Source organism: Poecilia formosa, unplaced genomic scaffold (genome assembly GCF_000485575.1).
Source record: "Poecilia formosa unplaced genomic scaffold, Poecilia_formosa-5.1.2 Scaffold397, whole genome shotgun sequence".
Classification (NCBI taxonomy): Eukaryota; Metazoa; Chordata; class Actinopteri; order Cyprinodontiformes; family Poeciliidae; genus Poecilia; species Poecilia formosa.
The window spans coordinates 149093-176728 of record NW_006800336.1 but is presented as its reverse complement, the minus strand read 5'-3'; the positions used below and the strand labels follow the sequence as shown (position 1 = coordinate 176728).

General features: G+C 43.1%; 2 protein-coding genes across 7 annotated transcripts; one reads left to right on the top strand and one right to left on the bottom strand.

The window, feature by feature from the left end:
* The first annotated feature begins 335 nt into the window (after positions 1 to 335).
* On the top strand, positions 336 to 12509 carry elf2a (E74-like factor 2a (ets domain transcription factor)). 3 transcript variants are annotated; one of them, XM_007576115.2, is made up of 9 exons: positions 336 to 662; positions 2727 to 2810; positions 7633 to 7882; positions 8187 to 8294; positions 8601 to 8714; positions 9935 to 10018; positions 10150 to 10342; positions 10494 to 10748; positions 11372 to 12509. In XM_007576115.2, the coding sequence occupies exons 2-9, from the start codon at positions 2736 to 2738 to the stop codon at positions 11907 to 11909; spliced, it is 1617 nt and encodes a 538-aa protein (XP_007576177.1). In that variant the 5' UTR covers positions 336 to 662; positions 2727 to 2735; the 3' UTR covers positions 11910 to 12509. The 3 variants fall into 3 exon arrangements, with proteins under 3 accessions (XP_007576177.1, XP_007576175.1, XP_007576174.1); XM_007576113.2 differs by having other exon boundaries at positions 337 to 662; positions 7636 to 7882; positions 8598 to 8714; XM_007576112.2 differs by having other exon boundaries at positions 337 to 662; positions 8598 to 8714.
* nocta (nocturnin a) lies at positions 674 to 27113 on the bottom strand. Of its 4 annotated transcripts, XR_001659244.1 has the most exons (4): positions 26555 to 27113; positions 18865 to 19140; positions 17638 to 18775; positions 674 to 687 (listed from the first exon to the last, which is right to left on the bottom strand). XR_001659244.1 is itself a non-coding variant. In XM_007576111.2 (3 exons), the coding sequence occupies exons 1-3, from the start codon at positions 26760 to 26762 to the stop codon at positions 17922 to 17924; spliced, it is 1338 nt and encodes a 445-aa protein (XP_007576173.1). In that variant the 5' UTR covers positions 26763 to 27113; the 3' UTR covers positions 17530 to 17921. The 4 variants fall into 4 exon arrangements, 3 of the variants coding, with proteins under 3 accessions (XP_007576173.1, XP_016518487.1, XP_016518486.1); XM_007576111.2 differs by lacking the exon at positions 674 to 687 and having other exon boundaries at positions 17530 to 18775; XM_016663001.1 differs by lacking the exons at positions 674 to 687; positions 26555 to 27113 and adding an exon at positions 21842 to 24033 and having other exon boundaries at positions 17530 to 18775.
* Between the last annotated feature and the right edge of the window lie 523 nt (positions 27114 to 27636).

Sequence of the window (27636 nt, the reverse complement as noted above, 5' to 3'; positions counted from 1 at the left end):
TTGTGTGTGTGTTGTTTGTGTGATGGTATGACTACTTGTCCCAGAGTGCCAATGAAAAGAGACTAAAATTTGAGGGTTAACATTTGTCCTTTAATTCCCCTCATAAATCTCACTGCGGTAACTACAGTTTTTGGATTTCTTTAAAGATTTTCGGAGTCAAAATGATTATCATTTACTTTCGAAAAAGCTTCCTAAAACGCTTAGATTTGCGAAAGGGTTAGTTAGTTAGTTAGTTAGTTAGGGTTAGATAGTTAAAGCGTTCTCCTTCACACTCCACTAGATGGCGCTTGAGCTGCTGCCCAGATCTGGAGAGTTTGTTTCTGCGTCCGTTCGTCTGACGTCAAGGCGGTCTGTGCTTTGACCCATTGAATCATTTGTAGCAAAGAGAGGCGGCACACCGGAAAGCTAACGGGTAGCAGAACTCCATCGGAAATAGAAGCCTAACTTCGAAATCTGTGTGGCATATCGACCTGTACATTCAATCTCCAGAACATTAATAGGTGCCTGCGTGGGGACTTCCGCGGCAACGAGGCCTTGGAAACACCTACAGAAGCGAGCGACAGGAGCATTTTGGTCCCGTCAAGTGGGCTAACAGAAGCTAACTTGGGCCCTAGCTGCTGCTAGCAGTGGAGCTCACTTCCCGCAAGCAAAAGCAAAACAAGGTAAGAGAAGAAAACCCACAACACTCTGAAAGCTCACGGTCCCCGCTGTTTAAGGCTATTTACTGGAATAGTCTTAAAGTTTAATGTCTCAAAACGAGTAGCAGTGTTTTAGCAGCTAACCAGTTGCTAGCTCTCTGAAGCTGAATAAAAATAACCACAGCAAGGTTCTTTATGTGCCTTAGTGTTGTGTTTTACTGCAAAAATGAATGTTGACTTGCTTTTAAAAGTTGAATACTCTTCTGAACAGCAGTGAGTAAACAGACCTGGTATCTAAGCGCAGAGAGGAGCTAACTGTAGCCTCGGAGACTGCAGCGACAGACGGGTCGCACTGAGCTCAGATCCCGCTCAGAAAGTAAACACTAACTGCAGATGGAGAACTAGCTAGAGTTCCCCACCCATCAGCGTCTTCTGGTTTGACGGACTTCATAGTTTAATAAGTCACAGTTTTAATTTTGCATAGCTTGTTTTGGCAGGCAGTCAGCTAACATGTTGTTTTGCTGTTTTCTCGGAGCTACAGAATCGCTGCCTTGTTTACAGTAAAGCTGTGAGGACACTGAGGCTCAGCTGGTACTCGATTCGTGCAAACTCAACATTAAATGGTGATTTTGTGCTCAACATTAACTTGTAGTCAGTTCATGCAGGACTTCCAGCAGTAGCAGATGATTATCGTGGTCATAGTAGTGATCGGGTACAGCAGGGAGGCTGAGCTGGTGTGTTCAGAAGAACCCAAAGACAGACTGTTCTCTAAGATCTGTCTGTAGCTGACGGAGTGACAGAAAGCTGTGATGCCAGGAGTCCTGGTGACCTGATCTTTGAGTGTGATGGCTGGATATTAATCTCCTTCTTACCTCTGGATCAGTTCTCACTCTCCTCCCTGTGTGCTACCTTAGCTTGTAGTGCAATGAGCTGATGCTAATGAAGTTTAGGATGTACTTTCTTTTAGGGCTGAAACAATTAGTTGGGTTAATCAGATGGATTGATTATTGAGTTGACTAATTTAGTAATCAATTAATTGTTAATTGGAGTATACAGATTCTAAAAAGGCCACTTGGAAGACTGAAACTGTACAAAAAAACTATTCATTTTGCATTTAGATAAAACATTCTTTGTAAATCTGTTCTACCCGGAACTCTTCTAGTGACAGTTTTACCTTCACCTGGCTCAGATTCGGTAATAAAAAACCCTTCCGCCCGCCTTCAAATTAAGCACCTTTTCCAATCCTGTTATTAGTTGCTTGATCAGTAGATCAGCCCTAGCCTTTTAAAAATGTTTAAAGTGCAGAGAATAGCTGTTGGCGGGCGTATCTTCTCCTCTCATGCTCCTTTTCAGTGGAACAACCTTTCTCTAGACCCCAGGCAGGCTGGGTCTGTGGATGGTTTTAAAGTTAAAGAGCCACTTGTTTATGCTTTGAACTCTGCTTCCATGTTTTATTGCCTTGTTATTGTTTTATCTGTTTTTAATCTGCACTGTCTTATTTTGTCTTTTATTTTCTTGCAACCCTTAGCTGCATTGAATGAAAGTGCTTTACAAATAAAGTTATTATTAATTATTATTATTATTGTTATTATATTGTATTGAAGTATTTTTTAGCTGCAGATGCATTCTTTGCTACAAATGATCAAGCGTTCACTAAAGGAGTGCTGTTATTATATTTTAAGAAATAAAATGTTTTTCTTGTTTAAAAGAATTGAAGTGTTTTACTTTTTTATGTGTTTTTTAAAATTCATTTAACCACCTCAAGTGGTTAAATAAAAAATCTGTAGAAATATTTTTACATTAGTGGATTACTAAAATAATAGTTGTTGGCAGTTCTACTTTCTTGACATTATTGACTTAAAATGAGAGTTGTTGAAGCAGTTGTTGATGATGAAGTGGTAGTTGTTGTTGTAGCAGCAGTAGTTGTAGCGGTAGTTGGCTTTGACCGTAACCTTACTGTCTCACATCAGCCCCAGGCTTTCCCTTGACATTGATCTTGTTCAAACACATTCGGAACACAAACGGCACACTTCCCTCAGCTTGAGTTGACCTCCTGACCTCTGGCATGCTCTTCTCTCTCTTTAACAGGAATGAGTGATGAACTCTGTGGTGGTGTCAGATGGAGGAGGAAACATAGTGGAGTATGTCACTGTGGTTGAAGAGTCTCAGCAGGTAAACCTCTTCTAGTCTTTGTCTACAAATTAAAACAAGATCAATAATTGTTTTAGCGCTTTTTTCTTTTCTCTCGTTCTACCAAAAACTGGATGATAAAAGTCTTCAGTATGGTTCTTTGGAGTCAACTAGCCCTTTTATTGAATGACAATTTTGCTTACAGACTTCATAATTCATTCTATTTGTTGTTTTGTTTATTTATTTTCAATAATTAAAATGTCTTTGCCTTGGTAGTGCATCTCGAGTGTGGTAGAACTCTGGGAATCAGTCATAATTAAAATACTCTGAGGACATAGAAGTTGTTTTTTACTGCAGTGGGTTGGTTTTCCCTGCATGGAGCTCCAAAGCCTCAGCGCAGATCAGTCTTTCTTCCAATGACCCACTACAGAAAGCCAGGGGTATTAGAACTGCTTCCATCTGCTGACTCTCACTCAGACACATCTGCTCAGTGTGCATGCAGAGTGGAGACATTCAATACATTAGAATATCACTGAAAAGTCATTTCAGGAACTTTATCACATATGAAACACATTATATAGATTAAGTGAATACAGATGGATGTTTGAAAGTTTTTATGTTTGTTAATTATAATGAGTTTTTGCTTACAGTTAATGAAAACATGACATTTTTAATTAGAATATTTTCGCAGACCAATAAAACAAACTAGTTTTAAGAACAGAAATTTGGCCTTAATTAACATTGTTTAATACTCGCTTATTCTGACAAATGAAACCCATCAGAACGTGTATTCTGTATGTTTTGAAAATGGCAGTGTATTCAGCTGGATGACAGAGCAGTCTCACATGTCTCTGTTATGTCCAATCACTGCATCAATATGGAATTATTAATGTCCATATCCAGGTTCATCTAAAAATCTGCACATTTCTGCAGAAACCTGCCGGTTCTGTCAGCTGCAGCTTCACAGGGCTGGTCATCAGAAAACATTCACCTCTGGTTTTTCATGAGCAGCCAGCTGTGTTTCCAGGTAGTTAGCTTCAGATTGAATTCTAAGCCTGGTCCATTTTTTTGGGTGGAACATTTCAGCAACAAGGCAGTTAAACCTGCTGTACACCATAAAACATACAATAACCAGTTATGAAACAAACAATAAACCTTACATGTGCCATCATCAAAATCCTCAAGCAAGTACAATTAAATATATTGATCAATGTTCTAGTTTTGAATCAATGAACAGGTGGATTGTTGGCCGTGATTTACACAAATTCTGTGTCAGCAGTTTGTTCCAGATTAGTGGAGCATAGAAGCTGAATACTGTTTCTCTGTGTTTGGTTCTGGTTCTGGTTCTGGTTCTGGGGATGCAGAGCAGACCAGAACCACAAACAGTTGTTAATAAAGGAGTCTCATTTTCAGCCAGAAGCAACATTTCAGATTCAAGAATACTTTATTAATCCCAAAGGGAAATTTGAATATTGTTGTAACTCATGTTTTACTTTTCTGTTGCTTATTTCTCTGTTTCATAAAAACTGCCAAGAGTATGAATAATTTTGAGCTTAAAACAAGCAGAGTTAATATAATTTATGCTTGACGCTATTCTGGAGCAGAAATAATTTTTTTAGTTGGAAGTGCGTTATATTTCAGATGGTTGTTAAACCAAGTGATGCAACGAGCAGCTTCTCATTTTAATCAAACATGTCTGAAGTAGGGGTGTAGTGATACAATAATTTCACGATACGATACAATATTCTGGTCACAATACTTTATGTATCACGATATTTGTTGAGCGATACAATTCGCTACGATTCAGTGCATTTTTACGATTTTCTGAAAGATTTTAGAAGGACAGAATGATTTTAGTGACATTTTGTGTTCCATAGACTTGAATTTAGTTAACTGAAAACTGATTAAAAGCACCAACTACACAATACCTGACTCTGATTGGACAGTCTAACAGTCTGCAGCTGGACAAAATGAATCAAAGAGGCAGTGAGAGAATTAGTTTCTGTAATTTAATTCATGTGGATTAGACATAAAACTCAAAAGTTTAAACGGTAATCCAGGAGCAGAGTGGGGAGATTATCAGCCTCTGTAGACTCTCAATATGCAAATGATTGCACTTATGTTTTTTCTGTGGCTGCATTTTGGAATAAAAATGCAGCAACAAATGCAGTTTTTTGGACTATGGGGAAAAAGGCTTTTCTACCTTGGCTCCCGGAGTTAGCCGTGGCTGTAAGCTGCTTTCGTCTAACTGCTAAAGTCGTGGCTCCGCCTCACGCCGTAGTGATCGACTCCCTGCAGCTACGCAGCGCCGCTATTCCCCTGCTTGGATCTCTGAGTAGCTGCCTCTCAGACTGCCAGGATCTCATAGTACTCTCAGCCTCTGATACTTTTTGTCTGTTGCTACTAAGAATGATCGATCAGCCATTGTTATCATGGAAATCCTCACTGCGCCGCGGATTTCGGCTGGGGCTTTTTCCTCTTCGTCTTCCTGCTCAAAACACAGCGCCGCTTCGCGCCCGCTTCGCGCCCGCTTCGCGCCCGCTTCGGATGTCATCAACCTATGTTCATTCTTCAGGTAATCCTTTATATACAGAACAGAAACCGCTAAGCTAAAAACTAATTACGAAGTGAATGCTACCAGTCAAAATTTGCATTAATTTCGCGATTTCACTACTTTTGCAGCTAGTCCTTTCCGCTTCTCCATTCCGCTTCTCTTTCACGGTTACTTGCGCAACTTTACTTCGTTCCTCAGCAACAAAATACAGTCCATTGTTATTTATTGAAGATTTTACATTTCCAAAAACACAGGAATCTAATGTTTCGTTTCGTTTTGTACGTTTGGAAGCTCATTCCCTCTCATAATCGGAAAAGCCGGGGAATGGCGGCGCTTTTGACATTTCTCTGACATTCGGAAAAATATGGTTTACTAATTTTAGCATAACTCCGGTTTTACTTGGCCTCTTAACACAATTTAAAAACTGGTGTGTAGTTTATAATGTGCACTTTAAGCTCGAGTTGAAAGTTAGACTGAGGGAGGCGGAGTCTTGCTGCTACGCCGTAACAAACTAGACTTTAGAAAGAGCTGTCAGGCTATGGACCCCTATGGTTTAACGGATCGATACTCGCGGATGAAAAATCGATACTTTCCGAGGGCGGAAAATATCGATATATATCGCCAAATCGATTTATTTATACAGCCCTAGTCTGAAGTGACCCATCCTGTTGTCACGGAGAAAATCTTGACAAGGTTAGAGAATAGGCTGGGTTTACTAGTAAAAGTCAGAATATTTCCACAGTGCAAAGGGACTAACAAGCTGTAACACTATAAGGAAACAGCAAAAAGGCTTCAGTTTGCGAAGAAGCGCAGTGATTGGTCCTCTGGAGCTCTGTAGGAAGGTCATTGTCTCTTCTGCATGAGCGAAAAGCGGCTTTCTTGCTTCCGCTTTGAGTTTCCATGACAGTTAGAAAAGACAAAGTCATATTTCAGAAGCAAATAAAGCAATACTATGAACATTGTTGTCTTCCTGATATAATGGGTTTTTAAGTTTTCATGGATTTCCATATGATCCTGAATTAAGAAGACGGTGGCTTGTAAATATCCCCCACGACAAGTTAAAGCTAACGCCGCACAGCAAAGTTTGCAGCCTTCTCTTCACTCCGGATCAGCTTCTTCAGCCTAAAACTACCGGGGAGAGATGGATGGTAAATAAAGGAGGCTCCTTGAGTTATTTTCATGGAATCACTTCTGTATTCAGCCTAAAAGAGCGAGTGTATGGGAGTGAGTGAGCAGACCAGAGCCAGACAGCCGAGCAACTGATCCGCCTGTCCTGCTGTAAACACCATTCTATTTGAGCTCTTTGCAAGAAGCATAAAAAAGTAACAAAACTAAATAACACGGAGACCTTAAGGAACACAGCCATATTTTTCTAAAAACAACTACTTTGAACCTGAACAGCTGAACCAGAACTCTAACAATTCCCAGAGCTGCCCTACAGTTAAGCTATGGGGCTTGTTGTGCTTCAGAAGCAAAAAGTCTGAACCGTAATCTCCCCCGTTACTTGGTCACTGTTTGGCACCAACGACATTACACACACATAATATCCTTGAAAATAAATACAAAATAGGGTAAAAATATTGTCTGTTAGAATGGATTAAAATGTTTAGACACTTAAATAGCACATTTTTATAAGAAAAATGTCCCGAGAATATTGCCTACAAGCATAAGCTAAAGTTAATGTTCGTCACAAAGTTTAAAGAAAGTAAAACTCACCTTCGTATCTGTGGATATATAACGAGGCATACATCTTAAAATCTTTCTCCAGCTTATTTGTTGGGGCTTTGGATCGATGTTCATCATTAATTGTGACCTTGGGCAAGCCCTGCAAGCACATGGGGTAAAATGCCATTTTCAATAGACTGGAAGTGACCGAGCCGCTTATCCTTGAACGCAGAAGCTCACATGCAAAGAGCCCCTTGCAGAGAGAAGAGAGGCAGATGAAGGGAAGCCTGTGGTGGCAGCATTATGATGTGGGGCTGCTGCAGCTGGTCTTTAGCAAGTTCTGGGCAAGAATCAGGTCAGTGGTTTGACCCCCATCATCACCACCTAATGGTGGTGAAAAGCTGGGCAGGGTGGACAGCTCTGAGGGGCCTAGTATCCACTGAGATGTTTATGTTGAGACGTTTTCACTATGACACAGAGGAAGGAAATGCTGATCCCAGATTAGTGCCACAGCTCCACAATCTATCGCCTGTATCTGAAACACCGACGGACGGCAGGAAGTCAGGACTTCATGCCAGAGGAGATCATAACTCTGGAAACTCTCATTGCTCTCTTCTTTGTCTAATGTGTGGTGACCTGGTGCAGCAGGCTGCTGAGGAGGAGGAGGAGGTGGTGCAGCAGGACGGAGAGGCTGTGATCATGGTGGAGGAGGAAGAAGAGGAGGGGGTGGTGCTGCAAGAAGAGGAGGGGTCTCCAGCCGTCATTGTGGAGGAGGTGCCCAGCGCCCAAGTGGAGGAGTGCTACTCGGCCCAGGTCCTGGTATACGACGACGGGACGTACCTGATGCAGGACGTGGCTGAGGAGCAGGAGGTGGTGACGGAGGCGGCCGAGTCTGGTGAGTCCTCCACTCTCTGACTGCTGGCCTAGGCTGCCCTCTGCTGGCAGGAAGCAGGCGTCACCATTCAGACCCACTTACAGGAAACAGGAAGGGAGGAGCAGACTGCTTCTGCAGATCTCAGACCAGGAAGTAAACATTTCAAAATAGTGGCTGGCATTGCTGCAGCTTCTGAATTCAGCTATTTTCACAGCAAATAGGTCAGGAAGTGGGTTCTGGATGGCCCAGGTCTGACCTGCGCGCCTCTGCTCAGTGAGCCAACAACCCCGTTGCTTTGACCACCTCTTATTTGCTCTGTTTGCAGTAGAGATGTCAGGCCACGACATGGTTTGCTTTGACAAAACTTTTGAGGCAGCTGAAGCTCTGCTGCACATGGAATCACCCGGGGGCCTTCACAATGACCGCAGCACAGGTAAACACTGCCAGGTCTCTGACTGAATATCCTGCTATAGGATAGATTCAGACATTTCACAAGGAATAGCACCAATATTATAACCATAAACAGAAGTTTGGAAAATGAATTGTAGTTTCTTTTTTTCTTTTGATTTCTTGGTTTGCGTTGAATCAGAGGCTGTTTTAACTGAATTGTTCCAACAGAAATAATATTGTATTGTTTGTCTCATGTTGGTTGAATAATCAGAGTTGAAAGCTAGCCATAGTGTAAAGTGTGTGGTGTGCAGCAGGTAAAGCATGTAAATGTGTCTTATCTGTTCAGCAGAGGATGTGATGATGGAGACTGTGGTGGAGGTTTCTACTGAGTGTGGGCCCATCGAGGAGGACTCCTTCCCCATCCCTCCTGACTGTGAGCCTGCAGCCAAGAAGAAGAGAGGAGGTCAGTGTGTCAATGTTCTGGACATTTAGCTCCAGGAAACCAGCCTTTTTACAGTCGCATCATGTTTTTATATCCTTCCTTTACCTATTTAAATGGTTCAGTAGTGTCTGTATGAAGTGGAACATTGCTGCTTCAGTCTGAATTCCTCGTTACTGTTGCTCCACAGGTGCATTTGAGAGCAACTCAATTTGGTGTTTTTTTAAATGCTGCTGATGCGCTGCACTCAAACCTGTTAGGCCGTTTTTGTAGTTTGATAGCAGAGATTCGATTATCTACTGACAGAGGAACCTTTTGTTCCCGAATTGATTAAAAGATGTCAACAATATTTGAACACAAACTACATGTCAGATACCTTTTAGAAACATGAATACTGCCAAAATATGAAAGAATTAAAAATGATCCCGCAACATAGATAGCAAGTTGGCTAACACTAGCACTAACAACATCACTGAAGGCATTTGGATCATGCAGGGTTTTCCCCAGAAAACTTGCTACGCCCTGTGGTTGGGGCACCATGGCGGTCCACCGGGGTTTGTATTAAAAGATGTTAAGTTGATGGGAAATGTAAAATATCACTGAGTAATTATGTTACTGGAAGACACTGCCGACAATACTTAAACCCACAACTATTGAATCATATAAAAAACAAATAAAAAAAATATAATTAAAATAAATATAAATTATTTGCACTTCTGTTTAATCCAAATTAAGTCATCAGTTAGTGGATCTAAAACATGATGTAAAGCATTTAGAACCTGCCCAAGGCATCAATGAACTAAGAGAATATTAATGCAGTTAAACTTGATTTAATGGTTTCTGCATGCATAAGTTAAACCATTTTAAATTGTTTAACATTTAAATTTAAGATTTTAAGTAGCTGGCAAGATTACTTTGCAAAAAGTTCAAAGAACAACATTCAGAGTTAGACTGTTTTACTACCACAGCTACAATCTGATGCTGTGAGTTTAATCTTTGACTTTTAGCTCTAATTGTTCCCAAATATAAATTAGTAAACTACAATTATATTTGACTGCTCAGCCAATTAAACTAGGCACTCTTCTCCAAGATTTCACCAGATCCATGTTGAATTGCTCTTAGCAGTGCTGATGTACTTAGCAGCAAGAGGGGCCCCTAAATCAAATTCTGCTCCAGGCCTCATCCAACAGCAGTAGGAGAGAAGAGAGGAAATAAAAACTGATATTGGTGTGTATTGAACGCAGGTGGACGTAAACCCAAAACGCAGCAGCCTGCCTCCAACGGCTCCTATGACTTGGGGATCAAGAAGAGGCCAAGGGAAGGAAAAGGTTGGCTCTGGTTTCCCATCCTAAGCCTCATTCTGCAGGAACGCTCCCTTCATCTGGTTTTCATGCTGTTCTGTGTGTGTGTGTGCGTGTGTGTGTGTGTGTTTGTGTGTTTGTGTGCACGTACTCTTTAGGAAACACCACATATCTGTGGGAGTTCCTGCTGGAGCTGCTGCAGGATAAAAATACCTGTCCCAGGTACATCAAGTGGATGCAGAGAGACAAAGGCATCTTCAAGCTGGTGGACTCCAAGGCCGTGTCCAGGCTGTGGGGGAAGCACAAGAACAAGCCCGACATGAACTATGAGACCATGGGCCGCGCCCTGAGGTCAGCCCCGGCTACACACACACACACACACACACACACACACACACACACATCAAGACACTTATGACTGGCTGATACAAAGTTGCTTCTGTTTTCTTTTTATTTATTAATTGGTTGGAATGATAATCCAGCTTTAACCTTTTCGTTGCAGGTATTACTACCAGCGAGGCATCCTCGCAAAGGTCGAGGGTCAGCGACTTGCTTACCAGTTTAAAGAAATGCCCAAAAACATCCGTGTGATTGATGACGACGAGGGAGGCATGGACATAAAGGTGGAGGACAGCGAGGTCATTGTGTCCAGCCAGCTCCCTGTTCACCAGCAGAGCCCTGCCAGCCTAGGCACCCCTGTTAGCACCCAGCCCCAGCAGACCTACGTCACAGTCATCCCCAGCAACGCCTCCACCAGGTCTGACACACTGCACTGTCTCACTTTAGGGCGGGGCCATATGGCTGTTAAAAAAAAATTAAAATATATATATATTTTTTTCATACCAGATTTGCATCGATTTTTATTTTGTTAAAAAAATGTTATAAATGTTGACTTGATCTGAATAAAAAAGTCCAAATAAACACAAGCTGAAAAACATTAAGGCAAAACAACATGGTACACAATCACTCTGAACCACAGAACCCAAGGAGTGCATTGGTGAAAAAAAAATCACAATTTTCCAAATATTAAATTTGACTAATCTATAAAATCGATTTATTATTTGATTGGCCAATAAGTCAACAAACGGCATCTCCAGCACTGTTTTCAAACCCTGTCAAGATCTGCCGGTACTTACAGCCACGTAGTGAGGAACACACTGCCAGTGGACACAACCAACGTATGAAATCAACAAAAATGTTCCAGTTTGAATGAAAACCGGCTCAGTGTAAACGGGTCTCAGTAGTAATTCTAGTGGTGCCACAATGAGCCAAAGTGACCTGGCCGTATGTCTCAGTCAGTCAGCTGCTTCTCACTTACATGATAGAAGCTGATGTGCCTCAGCTTCATGACCCCTGACCTCTTCCGTTCTTCTCCCACAGGCCCATCCGAGCCATGCCACTGGTCATGACCAACTCTCTAGGCCAGGTGACACTAAACTCCTCCCCCATCCTCACCACAGGCGTCCCAGTGACCGTAGCGAAAGCCTCCACCAGCACTCCGCCCAAGCTGGTGATCCAGGCGCTGCCCACCGTGCTGCCCACTGGCTCCAAGGCTGGAGAAAAGATCACCATCATCACCATCCCAGCCAACCAGCTGGCCACGCTAATGCAGACTAACCCCCCAGGCCAGGTGGCTCAGATCATCCAGGCTAAGCCAGTGGCTACCCAGCTGCCTCCAGCCGCCATCAAGCCGGCCACCGTCCAGCTGGCGCCCAGCCGGACCGCGCCGCAGCTCATCCTGGCCAAACCGGCCGCAGTCGCCCAGGCTCTGCCGCAGCTCTCGGTGCAGGTGGGCCAGCCTCACCCTGCACCCCCCACCACCCTCACACAGCAGCATCCCCAGCCCCAAGCAGCACAATCAGAGGGGGCGGAGCCTCCACCCCTTTCCAGCCCAGCAGCAGCAGAGGCATCATCCTGAAAACCCGACCTGAGCAGGGGTGGGGGCAGCAGTGTGGATGGGGGAGTTGGGCAGTGGAGTGGGGGTACTGCAGGAAGTGACTGTAGACTCTGCTCAGGAAATGAAGGACACGTCCTCTCTCTACACCTTCAGATGAGAACTGCTTTATGATTGGCTGTTGTCACAGCGCTGCCCCCAGAGGATCAAAGGGATGATTGTACACACACACACACACACACACACACAGTTCTCTCAGCGCTCAAACAACATGGGCAGCCTTAGATTGTAAATGGAAATCTGTCTTTTTGTAATCAGCCCTGATATAAAGACTTTGTGGTGTAAAAACATTTTTGATACTCAGCAGCTTAAACGTGGATTCAGACGTTGGTTCAGTCTCCAGACGTCCCTCTGGACACGTGCACAGACACACACACACACACACACACACACACACACACACAGAGCCCCTCTGCTTCAGCTGCTTGACTTCAGAGTGAAGAGCAGAGAAAACTATGCAAAGCCTGAAGAGAGGTTCATCTCACTCTGAGCAGAGAAAAATCATCTGACTCTGCCCCCTGCTGGCCACAAACACAAGTTTGTGGGACTTGTCTCTATTGTCCAGTCAGAGGCTACTTCAGCTTCTGCAGTCCATGGTTTCTTCTCAGCACCGTCGGTCTCTCTGCTTCTCTTTTTTTACTCTTCCTTAAAAGGGAATCAATAGGATGTCTGCATCCACGTCAGTGAACTAAGTAAGCCCTGCATTTGAAGCATAATATACTATTTTTTTTTCTTGTACTATCAGTGTATTGAAGTAGATTTTACTGAAATATGTATTATAAAAAATGCAAATGTGAAAGAAAACAGTGTGACTTTTTTTATTCAGGTGTGTAGAAATGACTTCACAGCCTTGAGTTCTGAGAAATGAAAAGATGGAGGATCTTTACCAACAGCTGTACGTCATTTCAGTAACATAGAATATAATTTATCCCTTTTACAACCGCAAATGTTGCTTAATTTTGCAGATTTCCAGAATTTGTTTGAAAGTATATGTATTTTTTGTCTTTTTGTTTTCTTAAAATCAAATGTTAAACACACCTACATAGTGTAGGTGTACATGCGTAACAAGAACATACATTTTTCTTTGCACAATCAGGGTTTCCCCAGAAGATGGCGCCACTGGTATTCTATCTATTCCAGGATGACCCAGTCCAGCCCTTTCTATCATGGGACTTTGAGATGCTTCCTCACTCCAGCAGTTGAAGCAGTTTGTTTGATTCAGGTGTTTTGGAGAAGGGATGCATTATACAATACAGGCTCTACTGCCTTGCAGCAAAAAGGTCCTGGGTTTGAATCCCAGCCAGGGCCATGGAGCTTGCATGTTCTTCTTGTGCATGCATATGTTCTCTCCAGGTACTCTGGCTCCTTCCAACAGTTCAGACACATGCATGTCAGGTTAATTCCAGCTCTATGTTGATTTTAGATCGTTCCTCTTTAGTTCCAAAAATTATAACTTCAGTTTTGTTTCTGTTTAGCTGGAGAAAGTTACGGCACATCCACACATTTATCTGTTCTTAGCAGCTGGTCAGTGCTTGGATGGGTTCAGAGTCACTTGGTGACATCGTAATGTGACTTCTGTCTGCTTTGATGAGAAGTTATTTATTGAAACAAAGAAATCAAATGAAGGGAAAAACCAAAAGTAAGCTATTAACAGAAAGTTGGACCTGGTGAGCCAATCAAACAGAACAAAATGGTACAGCAGGGGGCCGACCCTATACAGGGCTGTGGAAACTCCTACTAGTACCGGACTAAAGCAAAAAAGAACCTAATGCAAAAGAAAGATCGAAACCAGGACAACCGGTCCCACCAGCCCAAAATCAAAACGAAAAAGCAAACAAACAAAGGCTAACAGAAATACCGCATGGCTTGCTGGAGACGTCAGCTGCGGCCCACAGCGACTGGACGAGCGTGCAACGCGTCAAGACGCGTCCCCGGTGGTTGTGGAGCGAGCGGAAGGGCGGATCTCCAACATGTCGAAACCCAGCCTATTTATAGGCGGACCAACAGCGCCACAAATTAACAATCAAATTAATTACCAAAAATAAGAAGTTATCCTAACTCCAAAATATATTAACAAAAGGTCATTCAACTAAAATCTATAAAAAAAACAAAAACAAACAATGAATGATATACAAAAATTATAATGTGCCCGTAGCACATAACACGGTCTGAGACCCATGAGAAATTAAGTTCATGCAGGTCGGACACCTTCCACAAGGAGAGTAAAGTACACAAGGCTAAAGAAGCTGACAGTTCATGGTGCTGGACAAAAGCACATTGATGGAAAGTTGAATGGAAAAAAAAAATTGTGGTTCTAAAAAATGAAGACGACAGGGTGAGCAAAGGGTGTTCAAGAGTTTGGTGGAGATTTTCAGGCCCAATGCAGGCACATCCAGGTCATGTGATACAGAGATACACTCCTGATCAAAATCTTAAGACCAGTAAAAAAAATTGCAAGAATTTGCATTTTGCACTATTGGATCTTAAGAAGGTTCTAAGTAGAGCTTCACAATGTTAAAAGAAGAAATCAGCGTAAGAGACAAAAACTTTTGAGCGGAGAATTAATTGAAAACTGCATTTACACTCAAACATGATCAAAAGTTTAAGACCATAGCTCAAAACCCCCCAAAAAACCCCAAAACAGAAATCAAAGTGTCAAAAAAAGGACTCAGCAGTGAGTAGCTCCACCATTCTTGTTGACTTCAAACAATCGTTTAGGCATGCTTGATGCCAGTGTTTCCAGGAGGCTAGTGGAAACGTTGCTCCAAGTGTTGAAGATGGCTTCATGAAGGGCTTCCACTGTCTAGAACTGATGTCTATTTTTGTAAACTTCTCTTGCCATCCACCCCCAAATATTCTCAATTGGGTATAGATCCGGGGAACATGCAGGATGGTCCAAAAGAGTGATGTTATTCTCTTGGAAGAACTCCTTTGTCAGGCGGGCATTGTGAACTGCAGCATTGTCCTGTTGAAAAACCCAATCATTACCACACAGACGAGGGCCCTCAGTCATGAGGGATACCCGCTGCAACATCTCCACATAGCCAGCTGCTGTTTGACGCCCCTGCACAACCTGAAGCTCCATTGTTCCATTGAAGGAAAACGCACCGCAAATCATGATGGCGCCCCCACCACTGTGCTGTGTAGAAAACATCTCAGGTGGGATCTCCTTGTCATGCCAGTAACGTTGGAAGCTATCAGGACCATCAAGGTTACATTTTTTCTCATCACTTTTCAATGTCCCATGTTTGGTGCACCCTTGTAAAGTCCAAACAAGCAATTTTGTGGCGTTGAAGAAGACGTGGCCTTTGAAGACGTCTTTTGTTTCTGAAGCCCTTCTCTCGCAGATGCTGTCTGATGGTTATTGGGCTGCAGTCAGCACCAGTAATGGCCTTAATATGGGTAGAGGATCATCCCGTGTCTTGACAGACAGCCAATTGGATCCTGCGGCTCAGAGCTGGTGAAATTTTTTTGGGTCTACCACTTGACTTTTTTGTTCCATAACCCTCAGGATCATTTAAAAAAATGCAAAATGACTGTCTTACTGCGTCCAACCTCAGCAGCGATGGCACGTTGCGAGAGGCCTTGCTTATGCAGCTCAACAATCCTACCACGTTCAAAGTCAGTGAGCGTTTTTGCTTTTGCCATCAGGAGGTCTTGACAGTGTAAAGACTTGACAGAAAATGACATGGAATCCAGATTTTTGCACAGCTTTTGGCTTTTAAAGCCTATGGTCTTAAACTTTTGATCAGCTGAAAAAATCATGTCTGAGTGTAAATGCAGTTTTCAGAAAATTCCCTGCTCAAAAGTTCTTGTCTCTTGCACTGATTTTTTCCTTTAACATTGTGAAGCTCTACTCTTAAGATCCAATAGTGCAAAATGCAAATTCTTGCAATTTTTTGACTGGTCTTAAGATTTTGATCAGGAGTGTATCATTTCATTTCAGATGAAAGTAAAGTTTTCATTTCATTTGGAGATCAAGGTGCCACAGTCTTCAGGAAGAATGGAGAGGCACAGAAATGAAGTCCAGTGTTAAGATTCCAAAGTCAGTGATGGTTTGCGCCACCTGCTTGTTCCAAAAACACCTGAACTGTATAATTCTGCAGTATTTAAGAGAATTCCACAGATGATGCAACTACAGATCTGAACTTCAAAAAGTCCACTTTCAGATCTTCTTTCTCTCAGAATGAAGTGTCTCCCTGTCTGTCTGTCTGTCTTCCTCTGGTGTGACAGAGTTCACTGGACTGTCTTCTGTTGCTCCTGCAGCGATGATGCTGAGATAATCAGCAGAACTTTCTTTGGTTTCATCGTGGATCAAACAGTGAAGGTATGCAGGTCTGCTTGGACAAACAGCAGGACAGAATGATGTCAACATGAACTGAGTCACAGAGGCACTGACTGATGTTTGCTTCATCTGAAAAGTTTTCACACGTGTAAGAGAATAACAGGTGAGTAGAAGAAACAATGGCTACAACAAAAGAATAAGTCATAATCGGCTTGATTAAGGTGTCGACTTAAGTCCAACTGAGTTTAGATTTAATGTGCTGAAACCACTAAGGACTTGGGAATCAACTTCTCTAATGCAGATTAGTGATTCATCAGCTGAACATGCCTTTGATCCAATCAACAGGACATGTCTGCTCCTCTTTAACCCACCAGAACCTTTGATTGTCCTCTGGCTGTTACTGATGTTTTACCTATTAGTATTAGGTCACATTGTCTTCATTTCAAAGGATACTGCTTTCAGTTTCAAACCCGTCAGGCTGACTTCACCTTCGTTCCTCCTGTTTACTTTCAGAAAGTTGAATCCGCTCCACATTTTCCCTCCTGGGTGTTCCAGTATTTCCTCTTCACAGCTCACTGGTTTGCATATTGGATCCATTGCAGAGAATTTCTTTAGAAATGAATATGTGACTTGTCTTGCCTGGACATATTCTATGATTAATATACAAACTAAACTGGAATTCAATGAGCAGATTCTCAAAGATCCTCAGAGTCTCAAGGAGCTCAAGAATGTTTCATTCATCTGCTGAGCAGAGGTGGATGGATTGATGTAAAATATTGATACATCAGTATCAAGTCAATACTTGAGTTTCAGATTTTCTCTTGTAATTTTATTTTTGTACTGTAGTCTCTGAACTCTACCTGTTTTGATTTGCTTTCATGACACATTTTTGCACCCTCATTTTTACATTTCTATTGTTATTTATCATGTTAATATGTTACATGATAAACATTAATATGTTACAAACACCTATAAACTTTGTCCAAATTCTATCCTAGGTTTGAACAAAATAATTCAAACCACAAAAACGTTCAGAAGGTTCAAAAGTTCAGAAGTTTGATGACATTTCAAACTTAAATCTAAAGTGTCGGTATCAGCGGTACCGGCACTACTGGTGTCGGATTAATACCAAAAATTGCAGTAGCCTATTGCAAAAATTCAACAAATATTTTTTTCTTGTTTAATGCTGGCTCATAAGTAACTTAATGGAGCACTAGTGCTCCATTAAAACTTTTTTTTAATCTAACTGCCAGCAGATTGAGACTGGAAGTGATTGAAGGCAGGATCAGGTAGACAATGTTCAGAGTAAAAACAATCACTTTATTAGTAATCATGAAGTGTTGTTGTCGTCATGACAACAAGACCACTCCCCCCCGTGCCCACCCACATCACTACCCAGAACCTTACAGAGTGCAAGGAATAATTTAAGACAGTCAGGCTCTTTATAAATAACTGCAGTGATCAAATGTCAGGAAATGAAACCCTCAGGTCCTCATAGAGCCAGAAAACCCAAGAGCCTCCCCCGCCTCCCACCGGCTGTTCAGTCTCACCATCAGAGTTCCAGCAGAAGGGATTCCACAGCAGCCAGCTTCACACAAACAGGAAGGTTTAAGACAAGCTCAGCATCAGGTCAAAGGTCAGGTTCCTCTGATGTGGCCGTCTTGGTTTCAGCTGGAGCTGTGATTGGCTGCCTACAACAGCCTGTGAGGCTCCTCCCTGAAGCTGATGTCACAGAGCAGGGCCAGGTGGTCTGAGGGGTAGTGGTATGAGGGCAGGCGATCGGGTCCGATCTGCTGCTCTGTGGGGATGTCCAGCAGTGCCTCCACCCTCAGGGCACGCTCGCTGTACCAGATGTAGTCCAGAGTGCTGCAGCTCTCTCCAGATGGGCGGATCTTCCAGCTGGTGTACGCCGGCTCTGTCTGCCCGTCACTGCTCAGCAGCTTGTAGGCGGAGCTCAGGCCCAGAGGGGAGGAGCTAAAGCGCCTGTAGACATCCTCTGAAGGCTCGGCGTTGAAGTCCCCACACACAACCAGAGGGACTTGCCCCGGCCCAGCCCCCGAGCCAGGGGCCGTGATGCCCTGCAGGCTCTGCAGCAGGTCGGCACCTTGCGCGCTCCGCAGCCTCTCCCAGCCGCTGCGGGCCTTCAAGTGTGTGACGACCACACACAGCTGCCGGCCCGTGGCCAGGCACCGCAGCGTCTGGGCGATGGCCACCTGGTTGGTGGGCAGCATCATGGCCGACAGCCGCAGGTGGGCTGTGGAGTGCAGGTGGAAGCGCGAGCGGCGGTAGAACAACGCACAGCCGTCAGGGCCATTGTTGTGCTCCACATCCAGACAGGGAGACCAGGGTTTGGGTAGGAAGTTGCCATGGTAACCGAGGCTTGCCATAACGGGCTGGAAAGTGTCATAGTAGTGGTCGACTTCCTGCAGACACACGATGTCGGGTCGGTAGGTGAGGATCTCCTCCAGGATCTGGTACTTCCTCTCATGCCAGCTGAGAGCCTCTAGGGGGCAGCGGATGAAGCTGTCCTTCCCCTCACCGAGAGCTGCACACACACACACACACACACAAACTCACAGCATGAACACACAGTAGCTAACAGAACACAGCTCCTCTCAGCATACAGAGCCTTACCTTGGGCCAGGATGTTCCACTGCAGGACCCGTATGGACGGGTTATGCTGGTGGCTGCAGGGCGCCAGCAGCTTGGGTCGGACTAGGTCCCGCTGAGGCCGGGCCGGGCGCAGCCGCAGCGCCTCCTCACACTCTCTCAGCAACTGCTCCGGCTCCACCTCCACTATGTCCTGGTCCTGATCCGGGTCCGGGTTGGGCTGGGCCAGAGAGGAACTGCTCAATGCCTGGGCCATCGACCCAAACAACCTGCTACTGCTGCTGCTGCCCATTGGACAAACTGTGGGGGGGCAGGACAGAGACGCATTAGTCACAGGAAGCTGGGGTCAAAGGTGAAACACGGTGACGGTGAACTGCACTGAGGTTGATTTGCTTCAGCCTGTAAGGCCGTGGTTCTGTTAATTAAGGTCAAGTCTAGTTTATTTGTAAAGAACATTTCAGCAGCAAGGCAGATGAAAGTGTTGTACATCATACAGTCAACAATTATGAAACAAACATTACATTTTGTCAAATGCCATCAACAAAATCAAGGAAAGATAAATCAAATATATTGATCAATGTTCAGTTCTGATTCTAAGGCGGCTGTAAACATTGTGTCATCCCCACATAAATGAGCTGCAACAGTTTACATATTAATTAATTGCAGTTCAGTTTATTAATTCAATTTGTAACATTTAATCCAGACTTCTCAGTTATACTCAAAAGTGAAAATGTGCAAATGATCTGTTCTCAGTTCTTAAAAGTTGAAGTTAAATGACCACACCAGTCTGAGTAGACTTCTTCTGCTGACTGGACCAGTAGCCTACTGAGCACTGCTGCCACCTAGTGACTAGATGTTGTTTTATGGTTCAAGCATGAATAAAAGATCCATCCATCCATCCATCCATCCATCCATCCATCCATCCATCCATCCATCCATCCATCCATCCATCCATCCCTAGTGGGGTCACGAGGTGTGCTTGTGCCCATCTCCAGCGGTCAACAGGTGAGAGGTGGGGTCACCCTGGACAGGTCACCAGTCCATCACAGGGCAACACAGAGACAGACAGGACAACATCAGGGAAGCACACCTAAGGAGAATTTAGAGAGACCAATAAACTTGACAGTCATGTTTTGGACAGTGCATGCACCGGGAGAACATGCAAACTCCATACATAAAGACCCTGAGCCGGGATTCAAACCCAGGACCTTTTTGCTGCAAGGTAACAGTGCTACCAACTGCCCCACTGTGCAACTCATGAATAAAAGATATGAATACCAAAGTCCTGTTGCCTCTCACTCCCCCTCAGACAACTCACCACCTCACTATTTGAAAAGAACTGCTTTAAAGAAACTGGATCATATGGATCCAACAGAGGAGGAAGCCAGGTACCAATGGTCCCAACGTCTAGAACATTCCTGTAGCTGGGAACCCAAACTTGAACATCTGCTACTGCACCAGAAGTACAGTACATACATGTACTGGGTCAGAAATTGATCTATAATTCTAGTAGGGCGAGGTGGTTGTCTAAAGACAAAGGACCATTCAGGGTCAAGTCCACTGCAAAGTGTAATTAACAGCTGCACATCGGTAAACAAGACTTCAGTAAGCTGAGAGAAGGACGATTCTGCTTCCCTGTCAGGTCTTACACTAAACAGCTTTGAGGGAATCTCCTAAGCTGCAGTGTGAGTCAGCCTCTCTGATCTACAACAGCTAACCACCAGGTGGAGGAAGGAAGGGTCTTACCCATGGCTCCTTCTTTGGTCAGATCTGAATCCACAGAGCAGGACAGTCCATCTGTCTGTGAGTTCCTTCTCTGATAGTCCTGCACTAGAACGGCCCTTCCTCCTGTCTGCTGTGACTCAGCTTAGCGTCTCATCCTCCCTGACTCATCAGGCCCCTCCCCTTCCTGCTGGCTGGGTGACAGAGTGACCTCTGGGAGACACACTAAGCCAGGCTTAGACCAGAACAGCTCCTTCATTGTGATGAAGATGAGGGTTGATGAAAGGAGCTGCATGCGTTTAAATAGAGGCTCAGAGTTCAGAACCATGTTAGTGCTTTTCTCAAATAATTTATTGCTGAAATAGAAAGTGTATGTCAGAACTTCTACACTCAGACCTTAGAACTTTATTTCTTTCAGAGTAAAGTTTATTTACGTCAAACTGGAGTGACCAACATGCAACGGTGTGAGCCTCCAGCTGTGAAATTAACATAAGATCTAATCAACAGCTTTTTCTAGGATGTGAAACAACCACAGTATCTCTGAAACCAACATGGAACTACTGAGCAGAAATACAGAAGATTCAGGTCTGAACCAGAATCTTCACATCACATTGCTGCCATAAACCCTGAGAATGGAGGTAATCATATATTTCCATCTATTTTGAGCCCATGAATGTAGCACGGTTAGAGATAACCTTGGAATAAAAAGGTAAGGAAAAGGAAAAAAAAAAAAAAAAAAGCTTTCCGTTTGCATTACCTCTCATTCTTCTTCTCCTCCGGTTAGGCCAAGTCCTGTGCTGGCTCTCACTTGATTTGAGCTGAAAATCTAATCAATCAGATCAACCAGAATGGTTACTATGCTAACTGACAGAAATGCCCTCTAAACAGATGAATGGAGCCCTGCCTTGGAAGTATTCTGTCACCGACGGTCATATTGGACGGATGTACTCGACCTTCAGAAATGCTAGTGTGGAAGCAAACTACTGCTGAGATCTAAGAAACACGCAGATAATCACAGGGTTTTGAATCACAACCCCAGAACTCAGAACCAGATCAGGTCTGTTCTAAAGATAAATGTCTTTAGTCTGCTCTGTAAGACCAAATGGATTAAACCTAGTATTTTCTATCCATCTAAACACATCCACACACTGATAGGCGGCAGTATCTACAGGTTTACTGTCTTGCCCAAGGGCGCTTTGACATGTGGCAGGGCAAAGCTGGAGTCAAACTCTTTTCCACTGATGCCCTGCCTCTATCAGAAACACAAACTGATACTTACACCACCTACATCCCACATGGACTCAGTTCCAGTCAGTCTGAAGGATCTTCACGGAACAACTGACTGTCGCCACCCGTCCTCTCCGTTGGACCTTTAGTCATCCCACGGTCTTTCTCCTCTGAGCGGTGCCGAGTGACAGCACACAGTCATCATGACACAGAGCAATGACTCACTCACAAGAATGGTCTTATTCTCCCTCAAACAGGCACACACACAAACCAGGCCAAGTAGGCAATGCAATGAGAAGCTCAGTCAACTGGAACGTCAGGATACATGGCAGAAAGGCAACAGGCCTGATAAATCTGAACTCCTGTGACTCAATGAACTCTCTGACTTTTGCACCCAAATAGTTTTACTATTCTGAAGCAATCTATCATATTCAGTCCAGCTGTGCAACATCTGGAACTGACACAGAATCTGCACAACATAGCTAGCAGCTAACCGTCACTATCAACAAGAAGTTCAACATCCCAACTGGAACGCAACTAGACCAAATCACTCAAGGAACATTATTAGCTCTTTTTTCTGGTATTTTAAGCATGAAGTCTCAGGACAGTACAGATTTACTCCAGAACAGCCTGGTGGCACACATTCATCTGTAGAAGAATGAGAACCCATAGCAGCACCAATCACATGCCCCCCCCACTAACTGAATTACCAGGAACACAAATTAGATTCACTTACACGGAATGTGAAAGAAATGACAGTAAATCATGTGATGGAAAACAAAAGCAAAGCCTTTATACAGAGAGGGAACTAATTACAGAACCATTAACAGATATGAGCGCTAAAGCTTCCAATAATGAGGAGGAAAAGCTGAAATATTTTCCATTGGAAGAGAATCTGATAGAACAATGAATATATGGTACTGCATAACCCAGTCTCTCTTGGATATCAAGGCAGGGACAACGATCCTGATAAAAGAAACCATTGCAATTCCCATTGGACCAATAGCACTGGACAACATCAACATAAATGATAGGATACAAGGTTTCCAACAGGGACATGGAAGAAGTGCAATGAACTGATGGAAAATGAACAGAACTTAATCTGCGCTCTTTTTTTTTGAAAGGAGATTGGTGAGGGTGTTCCAACTACCAAGGGATCACACTTCTCTGCCTCTATGGAAAAACTTCTTGTAGGGGTTGAAGAGGAGATTTAAACTCATTGCCATACGCTAAATTCAGAAGTAATACAGCTTTTGTCTCAGCCACACAACAGTGGACCAGATCTTTACCCTCAGAGTTGAGGGAACTTTAGCTATATGGTCAACAGGTGTTTTGTGGCGTCAGAGAAAGCACAGGACCGTGCCACTTGAGGTACCAGTGAGATCTTTTAGGACCAGATTCCTGATGCTGTGTCAAACTCTTCACCGGTGAAGATTGGACACCTATGTTCCCAGTCATATTACTGTTCTGCATCAACAAGCTCAAGGTAGTGTGGAACCTCAGGGTCTAACCCTACTTTTTACCAATGATGTGGTTTGGTTGGCTTCTTTAAGCTATGGTGTTCAGCGTGCCTAAGTAATGCACGCTGAAGGTGTGAGTGAAGCAGCATTTTAGCAATCACCCTGTGAAAAACCGACAGCCTGAAATCTAAGTTTACTCAGTCCTTGACAGAGACAGTGGGTTGCTTAGTCACAGCTGATCTGGCAGACATACAGCCAAAGCTAGCAGGTTCAGATAGTGGATCTCCACATTGGATGTTATGTCCCGTTGATATGGAAATGAACAGTCATTCTAAAAGACTAAAAAGTCAGCTAAAACAATGTTGGACTAACCAGCTGTTAGCTTCCACCTTCTCCAAGGTGTCTGTACTTTCCAACAAGCTCATGGTGACACTACAGATAAGGCGAATATTGCTGGTAAAACCTTCATCTGATTAGTCCTCATCAGCACTACTACTACTACAGTCCAGCTGTGCAACATATGGAATTGACAGAGAACCTGCACAACATAGCAGTTTAACTCTGTGCCTCTTAAACATGTCCATGCATAGGGGACAAAGTACTTGCCCTGCTGATCTATAATCAGCAGGGCATTGACTGTCTTTGTGCATTGTTTTTATTCATATTGTTGATTTCAGCTCTTCAATCCAATTTCGTTGACTCAACATATCAGAACAGAAAGTGAAGCAGACCTTGATCTACTTCACCTCGTGTAAATCATCTGTTGAGTAAAGTCCTAGATCAGTTACACAATAAGCCACATTGAGACCTTTAAAGCAGAGATCAGCATGAAATGTTTGAACAATTTCAGTTTTAAAACACTCAGGCCCAAATAAAAAAGAAAAGGAATTAGTTTTGAACTGTTTACATGGGAGGATCCAGGAGAATTGGTTCAACCATTTGAAGACCTGACCATTTGTCAACAGCTCTGATTCACTGTTACTTTGAGAAGAGAAGAGGAGAGTCATGGAATACAGACGGAAGTAAAGAAAGAATTAGCCGGAGGAGATTACTGGGCTCAGGCACCTGCCGGAGGATCATCAGGATCAGGGTTAGGGTTCATCCGCTCTCCGTGGTGGCAGGAATAGAAGTGACTTGGCAAGAACAATGACACACCATGCAGTTAGGCACAAAATGCCTCATACTGCTGGAATATTAGGATTTTAAGAAGTATTTGTATGCATTTCTTATGACTAGAAGTAATTTTTGCTTCAACTCAAATCTGACAGAGAATCTGCAGGGGAAGCAAAAGATTAAGGTGATGGCAAGAAGGTTTTCTAACCTTAAAGCTAATCCCTTTGGATAAATCCTCAAAATGCCCCTACGCTGTTGTAAGCAGGGTCTGAATGCCTGTAAGCCAATAAAGATTAAGTGATTGACTTTTGAGAAAGATAAAAGTAGTTTTTGACATTTTCTTTGTTTTACAGAATATTTTAAAAAAATTATTTAATAAAAAATCATGACAGATGGTCATTTCTCATTTCCAGGCTGGGAAAGAAACAGCCAGGAAGAACCAAGAATCTCATTTTGGTTAAATAAATAATAAATAATAAAATCTTAAATCTAAATCCATCAGGCTTACGAATAATTTTGGGGTTTACCATACATACCAGACCTGTTATTTGTGTAAATATTTTAGAAAAGTCTGTGCATTCTCAGAACCAGAACCAAACATGGAGAAGCAGCATTCAGCTTATGCACCACCAATCTGGAGCAAACTTCCAGAAAACTGTAAAACAGCTGAAACACTAAGTTCCTTTAATTTAAGGCTAAAGCCCTACCTGTTTAGTTTATTTTGACCTATAATAAATGGAACATTGGGCAATATATTCAACATGTACTGATGATTTTAATTATGGCAATCATTAAAATGTAATATTTGTCCCTGGTTTCTTAATTGTCGACTGCATGTTCTTTTTATTATGTAACTTTGAACTAACTTGTTGCTCAGATGTGTTTTATAATTAAACTTCAACCAATCAACTATTGGTTGATTGATGTTTTTGGGTCTAAAGTATGTAAAACTCAAAGAAGATGACAAGCTTGTTAAATGTTCATAAAATAAAGCCAAAGTATTTGAAAATGATAAAAGTAAATGTGTGGATGTCAGAGCAAACAAAGAGAAAGAAAAAGAACAGGCAGGTCAAAGTACTCTGTATTTTTACTTTTTTGCTGATTTCTTATCAGTTCAGCACACTTTACATGGTCTGCTTCAGCTATAACAAGTATCAGTACACAAGGAAGAGGTCTGTGAACTGAACATGTGACAGAGGTCATCTGAAGGAGGCAGGGATGATGTTGAGAGGTTTTTTGCAGAGCTGAGAATAAGCTGACATCTTCATCTGCCCAGCTTTCTAACCATACAGCCAGATACGTTAGCGGATTTAAAGAGAAGCAGCAAAAGCTAATGAGGTGGATTAGCTGTGGCTGGTAATAACCGATGGTGTCACTCAGGAAATGTTACTGCGGAATATAATCTTTGTTGCCTGCAGTCTGATTAGCTGTTGGTATGTCATGATAGTCATGAAACTATAGTACAGCAAGAGTCTTCAGTCAGAGGCCTCTTCGGATTTGTTGCTACAGACTCAGCAATGAAACTTTGAAGATAGTTGGATGATAGGATTCATAAGAACATCCTTTGGGATAAATAAAGTGTTTTTAAATTTGAAGTAAGCTTCTTGCCAACATGTGTGAAAACCTCTGCTTTAAAGGCCTGCTTGCTCTGGGATTTGCAGAAGTCATGACTCCATCAGATTTCTACTTTGTTCTGCTATAGAATGACTTCATAGCAAAATATTACTCAAATATGTTTGAAATAATTTGGTTCTGTTGAAGGCAGATATGTTTGATAGAACATTTACAACAAAGCAGTTTTCAAGCCATATTGTATGGCTTGAAAACGTTACTTTCCCATTCTACTCATTTTGGCCATAATGGACAACAAATAAGCCAGACTGACACTAAAAAGGATGAAAGTCTTTTTGGTTTTTAGATTGTAATTTTAATTTGCTCGTCTCTAATGAGGCGAAGAAGACAGCAAGTTCATCTTTTAAGAAAGTTGTCACCACAGGTCCAGAACCTTGGACACCTAAAATCTCAGTTCGATTGCCGTGGTAACATAGAGGAGGAGGTGACACTGGAAGGGAAGGGGTAAAGGGTTACCATCAACCCAGAACCCACAGTTTGACTCATGAAAACGCCACGTCGCGGTGTGTTGATAGGTCAAAGTTTCTTGGTGACATGTTAGTGAAAACAGAGAGTGGTACCTGGTGCTGTTATGGTGGTGGCTGCGGCACCCGGCTTCAGCGGGCCACCAGTTCTTCTGACTCCCCCTCCTCCGGGGCCAGTGTGACAACAGCGGGTTCCAGTAGCGGATGACCCAGCCGGGGGAAGCGGTGTCCGGGATGGTTGTCCCCCGACTGATGAAACGCATATTTGGCTGAACAAAGCGGAACAACGACGAGCTGAATTCATTGTGAACTGTCGGGAGCCGCACTAAAAAAGCCTTTCGTCTTTCTAATGTTCCCCTTCACGCGGCTTCTTCTCTCTCTGTGTAGAACTGAAGGAAGACGGAAAGCCGGCCGGTAAGTTACATCATTTTTCTGATTTACGGAACGCCGGTAGCTGAGGTGAAACCCTATTGGTGGGATAGTCCACAAGGCTCTGTGAAAATCTCACAGTTACAAAACAAATGCCATTTACAATGACAGTGATTATATCGTGTTAAATGTAGATATATAATTAGCGTAACAAATTAATAAAAACTTCAATTTGAAGAGCTGCTCATCCACCTGTCACCCCTACTGTGCAGCTGTGGTTTGAGCCACTCTGACTTTTGTAAGGTTGAGCGGAAACTCATGAGAAAAAAGGGCGTTACTTTTCCTACACTTCAGCCAATCAGTGTTCTGGAATTTTACAGCACAAGTATGACGAATTTTGACATCAGCAGCTCTCCGGTTTCCCCACAGAGGGTCTTTACGTCGATTAATTGATTTTTTGTGAAACTTACTCACTGTTCCGCCTCATTGATCACCTAAGCAATGATCAATTCCTTTCTGTACTTATATGTGTAAATGCTTCATGTTTTCTAATCAAGGAGTTTTTACTGAATGTCCCCTGTACTTGTTAGAGTTCATCAAGGTCAAACTCCTGTTCAGAAACCATTATGTAACCAGATAAGGGAGCAATGGTGTCAGAGGTCAGTACAGGCTCTGTGCTGGGTTGTCATCCACTGTCTGAATGTTGTCACGGATGTGTTTGTGTAAACAAGACAAACGTCATAACAGTTGCAAATAGAAGGATATTAAACACAGCTCTAATATGTCTGACGTTTCACAAGTTTTTATCG

Bases quoted from the DNA above. Each gene is read 5' to 3' on its own strand.
- nocta (XM_007576111.2), bottom strand. From the start codon at position 26,762: ATGAATTCAGCTCGTCGTTGTTCCGCTTTGTTCAGCCAAATATGCGTT. The intron at 19,141-26,554 runs GTACCACTCTCT...GCCCCCCCACAG, and splicing joins CACCACCATAACAGCACCAG to TTTGTCCAATGGGCAGCAGC. The intron at 18,776-18,864 runs GTAAGGCTCTGT...GTGTGTGTGCAG, and splicing joins GTGGAACATCCTGGCCCAAG to CTCTCGGTGAGGGGAAGGAC.
- elf2a (XM_007576112.2), top strand. From the start codon at position 2,736: ATGAACTCTGTGGTGGTGTCAGATGGAGGAGGAAACATAGTGGAGTAT. The intron at 7,883-8,186 runs GTGAGTCCTCCA...CTCTGTTTGCAG, and splicing joins GACGGAGGCGGCCGAGTCTG to TAGAGATGTCAGGCCACGAC. The intron at 8,715-9,934 runs GTCAGTGTGTCA...TATTGAACGCAG, and splicing joins AGCCAAGAAGAAGAGAGGAG to GTGGACGTAAACCCAAAACG.